The 12,483-nt window shown below is 37.0% G+C and overlaps 1 protein-coding gene across 1 annotated transcript; it reads left to right on the top strand.

Moving 5' to 3' along the window:
• Positions 1-5,630: 5,630 nt before the first annotated feature.
• LOC113351028 (protein MAIN-LIKE 1-like) lies at positions 5,631-6,714 on the top strand. The gene is made up of 3 exons (XM_026595105.1): positions 5,631-5,699; positions 5,811-6,542; positions 6,646-6,714. The coding sequence occupies exons 1-3, from the start codon at positions 5,631-5,633 to the stop codon at positions 6,712-6,714; spliced, it is 870 nt and encodes a 289-aa protein (XP_026450890.1).
• Positions 6,715-12,483: the final 5,769 nt, after the last annotated feature.

Here is a 12,483-nt window from a genome sequence, read left to right as displayed (position 1 = left end):
TTTGGATGCGAGTGATTAATTATTTCAAATTTTTATTTAACAAAGTTTGATCGGTATCAGCTAATGGCAACTACAAGATGAAACTTAGCTTATATAAAGACAATTCTATTTATTGATGTTTAGAAAATCTCTCAAAACTAAACAAAAGCTCTAATCTTGCTCATATGATCAACCAAAACTTTGGTGATCATATATATATAGAACTATGAATTCCTTTTCCTAGTCCTATTACCTTATTACATGTCTTTCCTTTTCTTAGAACTAGATGACTTCTAATTCCCTTAGGATTACATCAATTTCCTAAGAAAAGGAAAGACATGTAATAAGGTAATAGGACTAGGAAAAGGAATTCATAGTTCTATATATATATGATCAACCACAACTTTGGTCATCATATATATATAGAACTATGAATTCCTTTTCCTAGTCCTATTACCTTATTACATGTCTTTCCTTTTCTTAGAACTAGATGACTTCTAATTCCCTTAGGATTACATCAATTTTCTAATCTTGTCCTAACCAGCTTGTTAGTGACTTCTATGTTGAAGTTTAACCCAACATTCTCCCCCTTAAGATTCAACTGTGCTTGTGAAAAATCTTGTACGTATGATGGTGCTCTCGTGTCCCATGGCTCGGTATAGACAGGCTCTGATACCAATTAATGACAACTGCAAGATGAAACTTAGCTTATATAAAGACAACTCTCTTTATTGATGTTTAGAAAATCTCTCAAAACTAAACACAAGCTCTAATCTTGCTCACATGATCAACCACAACTTTGGTGATCATATATATATATAACTATGAATTCCTTTTCCTAATCCTATTACCTTATTACACGTCTTTCCTTTTCTTAGAACTAAATGACTTCTAATTCCCTTAGGATTACATCAATTTCCTCAACGCCATTGTGGGTGCAAAACAGTTCACGCCACCATCAATACAAGTTCCAATCCTCAACGCCACAAACTACACAGTATGGGCCATGAGAATGAAGATACTGATGAAAATCTACAAGGTGTGGGAAAAAATTGATCCTGGTACATTGGACCCAGACAAAAACAATGTTGTCATTGGATTACTCTTTCAAGCAATACCAGAATGTCTTGTTCTATAAGTTGGTGAACAAGAAACTTCAAAGAAAATTTGGGATGCAATAAAGGCACGTAATCTCGAAGCTGATCGAGTTAAAGAAGCCCGTCTGCAAACCTTAATGTCTGAATTTGAAAGAATGAAGATGAAAGACACCGATACTTTTAATAGCTTTACAGGAAAGCTATCAGAAATGGCCTCAAAAGCTGCGTCACTTGGACAATCCATTGATGAAGATAAACTGGTAAAGAAGTTTCTCAATAGTTTACCAGGATCCAAGTATATTCATATCATAGCTTCTCTCGAACAAGTCTTAGATTTAAAGAAGACTAGATATGAAGATATAATTGGAAGATTGAAAGCATATGAAGAGAGAATCCTTGATGAAGAAAACAATGGAGAAATTCAAGGAAAACTCTTGTACACAAACTCTTACCAACAAAACTCTGCGACAAGAGGAAGAGGTCATGGAAGAGGTGGTAGAGTAAACAGAGGCCGAGGAAGGGGAGGAAGGTTTAACTCACAAGATAGAACAACAAGTCAGAATGATCAAAACCAAGGGAAAGAAAAGAAGGATAGATCAAACATTATTTGTTACAGATGTGATAAACCAGGACACTTCTCCTCTGTATGCCCTGAAAGAATACAAAAGATGGAAGAAGCAAACAAGAATGAAACAAGGGAAGCAGATACAACTCTTTTCATGCACGAAGTTGTATTCTTAAACGAAGGGAAACTAATACCAAAGAACTACGAATCAAAGGATGGAGAAGAAGGAATCTGGTGTTTAGATAATGGAGCCACCAATCACATGACTGGTAAGAGACACTACTTTTTTGAACTCAGTGAGAAAATCAAAGGACAAGTGAAGTTTGGGGATGGATCTTCTGTAGAAATTGAAGGGAAAGGATGAATTCTAATTCAGAGCAAGACCGGAGAACAGAAGCTTGTCACAAACATCTACTTCATCCCAAACTTACAAAGCAACATTCTAAGTTTAGGACAAGCTACAGAAGTTGGATGTGATGTTAGAATGCGACAAGATTATCTAACAGTTCATGACCCAAGTGGAAGACTTTTAGTTAGAGTCTCACGCTCACAGAATAGACTCTACAAGATAAGTCTCATGATTGGAAGGCCATTGTGTCTGAATATGAGACTGGAAAATCAGATATGAAAGTGGCACGCAAGGTTAGGACACATAAGTTTCAGAACCTTAAAAACTATGTCTCAGAACAAGATGGTTCGAGGGATACCAAAACAAAATGGAGTGGTGGAAAGGAGTAACATGACTCTAATGGAGATGACAAGAAGTTCTTTAAAGGCTATGCAGGTACCTAATTATCTATGGGGAGAAGCTGTACGACACTACACATACCTAATAAACAGGATACCTACGAAAGCTCTGAAAGACATGACTCCATATGAAAGTTTGCGAAAGAGAAAAGTATTTGGTTGCAAAGCATACGCAAAAGTTGACTCTTAAACTCTTAAGAAACTAGATGACTTCTAATTCCCTTAGGATTGCAACAATTTCCTAATGTTGTCCTAACCAGCTTGTTAGTGACTTCTATGTTGAAGTTTAACCCAACATTCTTCCCCTTAAGCTTCAACTGTGCTTGTGAAAAATCTTGTACGTATGATGGTGCTCTCGTCTCCCATGGCTCGGTGTAGACAGGCTCTGATACCAATTAATGGAAACTGCAAGATGAAACTTAGCTTATATAAAGACAACTCTCTTTATTGGTGTTTAGAAAATCTCTCAAAACTAAACACAAGCTCTAATCTTGCTCATATGATCAACCACAACTTTGGTGATCATATATATATAGAACTATGAATTCCTTTTCCTAATCCTATTACATTATTACATGTCTTTCCTTTTCTTAAAACTAGATGACTTCTAATTCCCTTAGGATTACATCAATTTCCTAATCTTGTCCTAACCAGCTTGTTAGTGACTTCTATGTTGAAGTTTAACCCAACATCAGCCACATGATCAAAGCTTGAGTATAAGATTTTTCTTGGTTTAGTAATTTAACAAATCTGAGTCCTTGGTGTTTGACATCTTCCAATGAGACTCCAAGAGCAGAAGTTTGTCGGGAACTCATTTTAGGACTTGGATGTGATAGTTTTTCATTGATTCAAGGAGAAGAAAAGGATTTGGGCAGCATTAATAATGGGATAAAGTGAGTTTTCCGAGTGGAATAAGATTAGGGAAACAGACTTTAAGATCAAGAAATCTGGATGAAACCCCTTGCTTGGTCAATATACTAGAAGTTGTCGAAGACTCTTCGAATGGGGTAAAGCGAATACTTCCTCAAACCATTCACAAAGTAGTCTACATCAGGGCAACAGCCATTATAAAGTGATAGTGGCACAAAATTAGATATACATGTCTTGCAAGTATTCACGCTGATCACTTTTTCTTTTGGTTCACTTAATGAACTAGCCCGTCCAACTGGTAGGGTTTACAAAACTTGTTCAAATATGTGTCAATAAAGAATATGGAAAGTTAAATGGTTAGTAATTACAATCGACTGAGTTCTGGTTTGATTAATTTGATTTTTGAAACAATAATATATTATGTAACAGACGAATAATCCCTTTACTTTTTATGAAACTTAATTATTAACTATACCCCAAATACTAAATGAAAAAAGTTAAATCTCATGATTCAATGAATTGGGATTAAACGCATATGGATCACCGATGACTTGGGGGACCTGGAAAATAATTAGGGACCTCATCCAATTTATACCCACACAAAAAGTTATAGGGATCTTCCAAAATGATGGTGAAAATACCATTGTAACCTTCTGTAATACCTAACCCTAAATTCCTATTAACAATTAAGAAGAGGCCCCCATTTTCTTTTCAACCAAAACTCTTCTTCTTCTTCTCCACCCCTCCCCTCTCTGGTCGTCCATATCCTCCATTAATGACTGAAGAATTTTTTTTCCGATTCATCGCGTAATCGTCGATTAACTTTAATCAACGATTAACTTCTTCTACGAACATGGCTCGTACAAAGCAAACCGCTAGAAAGGCAAATCAAATTCCAAATCTCGTCGATGGAGTTAATGCAGCGAAGGCTTATTCGAAAGAAAGGAATAAATAAAATCAGTCAGAGAAATCAAATCAGCCGCCGAAGGAAATGGCTCCAATCAGATAGTATGTCGACTAAAACCCCCAACTCTAACTTGGGTTTGAGTTAAATTTGATGTTGTACTGAAAAATTAGGGTTTGAATCGAAAAAATTGGATTCTCAGAAACCGAGTCGTTAATCACGAGGCTTGTATGCTTAACGATTTTTCATCTGCATGTTGGAATGTTGAGCAATCGTCAACCATTAGGGTGGCGGAGAAAACGATCCCTGGTGTAGTTAGGTTAGAATCGTTAAGCAAAATTTTCTTCTTAACGATTTTTGATATGCATGTTCAGTTCATCAAAAATCGTTAACCATGAGCAATAGGTGAAAACGATTCTATGTTGGTTGTGTGCTAGAGCATGTAGTCGCTAATCATATAATTTAAATGTGGCTGATTCTATGATATGCCAAACCATCTCTCTGTCCCAAATAATGAAAGAGTCGTTAAGAAAAAACGCTTGAAGCGGCAAGAATAAATTGTGAATCGTTAACTCCCTGGTGTAGTTAGGTTAGAATCGTTAAGCATTTTTTTTCTTAACGATTTTTGATATGCATGTTCAATTCATCAAAAATCGCTAACCATGAGCATAGGTGAAAACGATTCTAAGTTGGTTGTATGATAACGATTCTAGTCGCTAATCATATAATTTAAATGTGGCCGATTCTTTAGACGAACATTTTTATCCATTAACGATTCTATAATATGCCAAACCATCACTCTGTCCCAAATAATGAAAGAGTCGTTAAGAAAAAACGCTTGAATCAACAAGAAAAAATTGTGAATCGTTAAATAAATACATGTGGTCGTTAGTTTTTGTAAGGGTTGTTTTTTTTTTTAAATTTTTCTGACGACCCTTTGATATTTTGTTGTCTTTGGCCTACAGTAATAAGAATAAAAAAGATAAGCTTGTCATGGTTACTCCTCCATCCAGACCTCCCCGCCACGGAAAATACTTAAATACCGGTCTATTGCGAGGAAAAACACCGAGTGAGGTAGCCTTATTTATCCGCGAACGGAGAGACCCGTGTGGTGAATCGTCCAAATCAAGCACTGTATCCTCTCCTGTTATATATGCAACTGGAAGTGATGAAGAAGAAGTCGCGGAACATGAAGAAATTCCTTTAGGTAGTGAATATGTTGCTTATGATGATGATGAGGATGATGATGGTATTGATGGAAATGATGATGGTAGCGGTGATGAAGAGGGGGATGAGGATGATGGAAATGGTAATGAAAGAAATGATGGTGGTAATGGTAAGGAGTAGGAGGAGGATATTCAGGAGGTTCAGGAGGATACAGCGCAGCCATAACCGAAGGAGAAAGTTTCAATTGCACCCAGCGCTCGACACATTCCACCCAAGCGTTTCCAGATTACTCGTCTTAGCAATGGGAAAGCCAAAGGTGAAACTAAAGACGACGGCAAAGATCTATTTGGATATGATAGCTCGTGGGCCCGTATCATCAACGATACAATTGTAACATTATCAACTTTGCTTTTCATATGATATATTGATATTCAATTTTTTATATTAAATTTGTTAATTTATATTTGTTTGTATTTTTTAGGATCATAAGAATGCCACGTGTCTTTTTAGACACCAATCTTCTTACGCAAAAATGAAAAAATGGCCGCTAAAAGGTGAATGTCCAAGAGTGAGAGAAATTATTGAGAACTCAGGTTTGTATGCTGCGGTTGAGAACTCCGTGATTGCGTATGACAATGCTGCAGTATCATGTTTTTGTGAGAGGTATTATGGTGAAGTTGATACATTCCAATTCCCTTTTGGCGAGATGGCATTGATTCCCGAAGATGCAAGACAGATTCTAGGATTGCAGGTTGAAGGAAAATATACGGGTGATAAGTTCAAGAAAATCCTAGATTGGGATAAAATATATGCATTGACAAAGAAGTTATTTGGTTGGGATAAAGATACAACGTTTGGACTTTTCGTCAAGGGAAAAAAGTACCCAAAGAGAGAGTTTAAACTCAAAACTATTAGAAAGATGTATGCTGGGTCACTTGAGAGAGACGGAGTCAATCAACTACTATCTGTTTTTGAAGTTCGTGTGACGGCAGCCGCATACTTGTTATATGTCCTTGGTTCGGTTATATTTCCTGATAGCAAAAGAAATAGAGTAAGCGTCAACCTTCTTCAACTTTTGGACCCTTTGGAGGAAGTGAGTAGGTATTCGTGGGGGACTGCTATAATAGCACATTTGAACGCTGAGCTAGCAAAGGCATCCCGGGAACGAACTTCTCAAATGAACGGGAATTTGGCTCTTCTTAGACTAAATTTTGTAATTTGAGATATAATTTTTTTTTGTTGTTTGTAACATTTGTTAGACTATACTAAATCAAATTTTTCGTTTTTCTTTTCCTTTTCCTAGTGCTGTGTTTTAGGTGTGGATTTACAAACATTTCCCTTCATTGATTAAAGGCGATGAAGACGTCGAATTTGAGCCAACATAGGACAATACTAAACCAAGAGGAAGTTGGTTAGTATACTCTTTGTACAAAGTGTAAGCAACACGATGTGGTCTTCCTTGCGAATCCCTAGGTGTCTTAGGATTATCTTTTATTCCTCTTATCGTCACCATACCACTAGTTTGGCTTTGGTATCGACCGCATGCTCATCAATATCCATATCTTCGTTTTCTTGCTTTTTTGACCGACCTCATTTCTTAGGAATGAAAGACTTTTCGTACTCCTCATATTCCGCCCGGACATGCTCATGACGTAATAGGTCTCTATCGCAATCCTTGTCATAGTTAACAGTTTCTCTAAATGAAATATTAGTTGTTGGTCTTCCGGGTGGTTTTTGTTTGATTGGCTCTTCTTCAAACCCCAAGCTCTTACGGGCTTCCGACCACAAGTTAGCAACCAAAATGTGTCTTCCTGCATAATTTATTTTTCGGTATTTTTCGTTGATATACTTGCCAATCTCCAAGTCTCCAAATTCTTCATCGGCTAAACCCCGTGGGATGAATGAAATTTGCTTCCAGAATGGATCGATATCATCAAGAGGAATATAATCTTTGTACCCACCAAGTTTATGTTTACAAGGGAGGCCGAGCCAAATATCGGTCGTACAATTACACTTCGTCTTCATCACCTTTTCGGCCTCCGCTTTAGCTCTAAAATCTATAAGCTCATACATCATATAATTAATTTCCCACCATGATACTTGGTGTGCTACCAACCGTAACAAATATTTGTCCCTTATGTGTTGCATCAAAAAACGGTCTTTACTCAAATCCATCTGAATGACTATTTTTCTTAGGTCATCCTCTGCGTGCTCGTGAATAGCTTCTTGTACCGTAACTACTCCACCCCTATTTTGATCCAATTTTTTTTTTCAAACGCCCAAGAGACTGCTTTGCAAGACTTATAGACTCATATTTTAAGTGCTTGTATATATTGGTACATGCATAAACAAATTTCTCCTTCCAAGGATTCAACCATGTATTCAGGCAATACTCAACAACCTTCTTATGATCCATGCTCCAAACATCAATAAACTTCAGCAAGTTAGCATAATACTTAAACTCTGTTTTCGAATGAGCCAAATAGTCCCAATCTTCGAAATTTTTTTTTCCATAGATTCCCCTCTTCATCGTATTTTTCCTTTTCTTTATTTTTCTCTTCGGCTCGCTCTTTTTTGGAAAGTTTACTTAAACGCTCATCTTCCTCCTTAGAACGTTGATTACCCTTCTTAGAATGGATTTTTTGGATTTGATTCTTGCAATTAGAAAAAAGATTGGTTTGGATGTGCCACGTACAAAGAAATTGTTGAGCAAGTGGAAAGACTTGACGAACGCCACTCACAATTGCAAAATCTCTATCCGTAAATATAACCTGCGACGTCTCTTATCCACGGTAAATCAACCTTACTTGTTCCAACGCCCAAACATAGTCCTCTATTTCTTCTTTTTACATAAACCACCATGCAACTGTGAATGAATTTTTATCCGAAGTATGGATTACCACATTCAACATCGGCATGTTATACTTGTTTGTCTTTTAGGTGCATTATATGAAGAGAACCTGGTAAAAACACTGATCCAAATCCACCATCCTTGGATGTGCAAGAAAAATATGAGTCACTTTCTCATCCGGACCCATCTTAATTTGCATGGCGTAGTTAAGTGTTTCTGCTAACCATTCTGATTGTTGCATAATCAACCTACCATTCCATTCGGTTATCTTAATCGTTGCTTTGGCGGCGTTGATTGTGGAAATGGTGGAAAAGTTATCCTTATCTTCCGCCCTTATTGCATTTAGGATCTTAAGTGGTCTAAATCCCTCCATCTGCCTAACTCTATCCATCTGATGTGGTTTCAACCGGGCATATGCAGGGTGTCCATATAAACTTGTGGGTGGAGGATGGTTGTGACGACCGTCCGGAATACTATACAATCGGAATAGATCGGTTTCATGACGTCTTTTGAAAACAATCCTGAACGGGAATTCACATTTCTTCGAATTTGTTCTGTAGACCCTAGTCGTGACTACACCAAATTCCTGCATTAGTAACAAGAATTCGTGACGGCTTTAGGACGTTACAAATTTCATGTTACAAATGGCCGTTACAAAATTTTTGTAACAAGGACAGGCCGTTACGAAATTTTTTATAGGTGTGCCACTCACACACTTGGGTCGTAACACTTGCAGTTTGTGCGTCTGCCATTCACATGCTTGCTATTCTTTTTCCATCCAAGAAGAGTAATAGCAAAGGATATTTCCTCCCATGCATAAGGGTTTTCTCCTCCATCCTTGAATCGATTTTTCATTACTCATTTTCTTTTTCTCTTTTTCTGTTTTCTCCTTCGCCTCTCTTCCTTTCTTTTTCTTCACCCAAGATACTTAGATTCATTATCAGTTTTGGTTTCGATTTCGGTTTCAGTTTCAATTTCACAGATCTGTTATTGATTTTCCCAATAGATACTCGTTTGATTTTCTCAACTGAAAACCCTAGATTCGTTTTTTCATATGTTTCTCTGAATTAATTCAGAAAACCCTATTAATATCACTAGATCTAGAAGAACAGTCATCGACAAAGCTGTGATTCAAAATAATCCTTGCTATTCTTAAGGGTATGCCTCGTAAGTTCTACGATGGAGTATTATTGGTGTTGAAAGCAACAAACATGTCTACTTCAATCTCCATCCTTTTACTTTTCTTTTATCTTATCTTTTGGATTCTGAATATTTCATTATTGGATTTAGGGATTTTTTTCAATTTTTTGTAGTTGAAATGGATTTATACGGTTTTCAATTGTTAGTAGTTAAGTTAGAATTGTATGATGTATTGTGGATTTTTAATGTTTTTAAGTCAGATTTGAGGTTGTTAAGAACACAAATCAGGGGTAGAAACGCCTGCACAACAATTTTTTGCAGTTCTAAGACATGGGTTAGTAAGGAAAGAAAGTATAACAAAGGTAATTTCTGACTTGGTATCAATTTTGAATATTTGAACCTCAAATACTTGTAAAGTTGTAGAACGTGGTGAATTCTCTTTCTATGGTGCTTATTATATGAACTTTTTAAAAGATGGTACAGGGACTATCTCTTTAGGGTTCACATATGATTGAAGGGAGGATTGATCTTGGAATGCTAGTGCTAGACCTTCTCTAGGTGATTGGGTGAAGGTACTCAACTTTATCTCTGTTATCCCTACATGAAAGTAAAAGTTTTAAAGGCTTTTAGAAATCCAGAAAGTTCTTATATAGTTCATTTTATGTATCCTGTGCAAGTAAGAGTACCATCTTGATATACTCTGCTGCTAGGGCATGTATATATGCATTAATCCCTTTAAGATTTAATGTTGTTCCTCACCAGACTACTAACATTGTATTTGATCCATGTTTTCCATATAATTAGGGGAAACCAAATTTAATATTGATCCATGCTTTCTATCTAATGTTGTTGCTAACCAGACTGCTGCTGGAATCTTTAAAAGAAGCCGAGAAACCCTACAATTCAGTTAAGGGTTGTATCGTATACATATTGGTAAGTAATTTTGAATATCTGTTGTGCTGAATGTTTATGAGGGGAAACCAAATAATGACTCACAACTGACTTTGCTTTATGAAGGGGAACTAGGCAAATGCAAACCTAGTTTTACGAGATGGAATACTAGGAAGCTGGCTGAAAAGATCATGAACGACGGCATGACCTCTCTGAAACAAGATGTAAGTAAATTTACATCATGGACTGGAGTTGCTTACTTAGAGACTGAAGTTTTGATGCTATCTAATGATGTGAGAGAGACAATGCACATGGTTCTCTTTTTTAATGCAACAAATTTCAGGAATATGATTATTTGAGTTTCAACAAGTTCACATGTTACTTACCCAACTGCTAATGCTTTTTGATAAATTCGGTTTGAAATGTTTAACACTTGATTCAATGACTATATGTGGATTAAGAATGCTAGAGTTCTGTCATGGTTCAACTTTGGCTAGTCAAGTGCTGAATTAGTTGTCTTATTGGTAAGAATTTTCTTGTTGAGAATGTCGTGGGATCACAATTCATGATGACAATTGTTGACAATACATATGTTTTAATTATGTGTACTTGTACATATTAGACAACTTGGCGTTCGCATTCACTCAAGTCTTTATAGTCACACGATATACGTAAATAGTTCCAGAGTTATCCTCATGGATTGTTGTTAGTTGTAACAGAGATATCCTCATGGATTTTTATTATATTTATATGTAGCACAATGATCTATTCACTCTTCTCTTCCGCCAAACCTTCTTTCATGTTTCGATTAGGAATAATCATGAAACCTTAAAAATAGTTACATGGCAGTTTTGGAATGCCGGACCCGAATTACTAGGTGCTAGTGGTAGGCGCATGGCAGATGCAGTCAATACGTTTACTGTAAACATAAAACTAAGCAGGTTTTCTAAGTGTTGACTTTGTACTGGTAATTTTTGGCTTGCATAATTCTTTGTGTATTGAAAGATGAGATATTTCCGCATATACCTTATTTCTAAGCATAGTGGTAACCTGGCAGAGTATAATGATCGTTGGTTAATTTTAAAGTTTGTTTGTTCCATTTACAGCTTAATGGATCATTCATCGATCCTTTGGATGAAGATGAACAGAGCCTGATGACACCAACTGAAATACGTCAAACAACTTTAGATAGGATACTGGAGAAGAGGGTCAGGGATGGAGATAGAGATGAAGATTTGGACTTGTCTCCATATAGTGATTTGGATGGAGAGAGTGATGAAGGGAGTTTTATCTAGACATATATTCAGATGGAGAGGGTGATGAAGCTTGGGAGTGGTCTCCAGACAGAAATGCTTCTCGCCGTTTGGAGGATCTGGTAACATATACTTCAGATATCTTCCTTGGGAATTTTTTTCTGATATATCGCTAGTCCTTCACACACTATAGATAATGTGTAGTCGTTTCTCCTTTCTCTCGCATTTTCTTGCCCTCTTTAGTTACAGGCTCATGTCTATCTGTCCAAAAAGAGAAAGATAAGTAGGAAAGAATCACACCCTCCCGATGGAAAAGGAATTTGTAATGCTGAACCTGAAAATCTTCCTTTGTCAGAACCTACGATGCCTTCCATCCCCATCCTCCCGACCCAGGAATCCGGTGCAAGATAGAATGAAACTGACGTTCTCCAGACCACTGTGAATGACTTGCATGGCAATGATGTACATATAGAGAGTTTTTTTGTCTTTTTCGGAAGCGCACACTACTGGCGTTGAATCGCTTGAAGTGGGTGAGCTTGTTGAGGAACCCGTGGATGCTACAATGAACATATCCTCATCCAAATGCCAAGCTCCTGATTCCACCTTATTATTAACTTTGACTTCTGTAGATGTGACTTCTTCCCCTGCAGGGTCTACAAGCACTTACGCTCAAGGGAGAGTGGAAGAATTCGAATTTGTGGACTACTTAAAGATTCCATAAGAGTACAATACTTTGTATAAGAAGATCTATGATAAGTATGGGCATATGGCGTCTAGAAAAGTCATCAAGTTCAATGATGATATGTTACTCACATGTGTTACCTGTTTATTAAAGATCATCTCGGATATGGAAACTGTGCCTGGTGCAGAACTGAGTGAAGATTTGCTGCAGAGATGGGAAGGATTCATCAAAGATGCCAGCTGGAGAACCAACTGTTCTACCACACATACCAGGTAAGTTTGCTGCAGAACCAAGTGTTCATGATCTTTGTACTACAAAGAACTTGTACTCCCTTAGG

The sequence above is a fragment of the Papaver somniferum genome, chromosome 2 (assembly GCF_003573695.1).
Source record: "Papaver somniferum cultivar HN1 chromosome 2, ASM357369v1, whole genome shotgun sequence".
Taxonomy (NCBI): Eukaryota; Viridiplantae; Streptophyta; class Magnoliopsida; order Ranunculales; family Papaveraceae; genus Papaver; species Papaver somniferum.
This window is presented reverse-complemented; position numbering and strand designations above follow the sequence as displayed.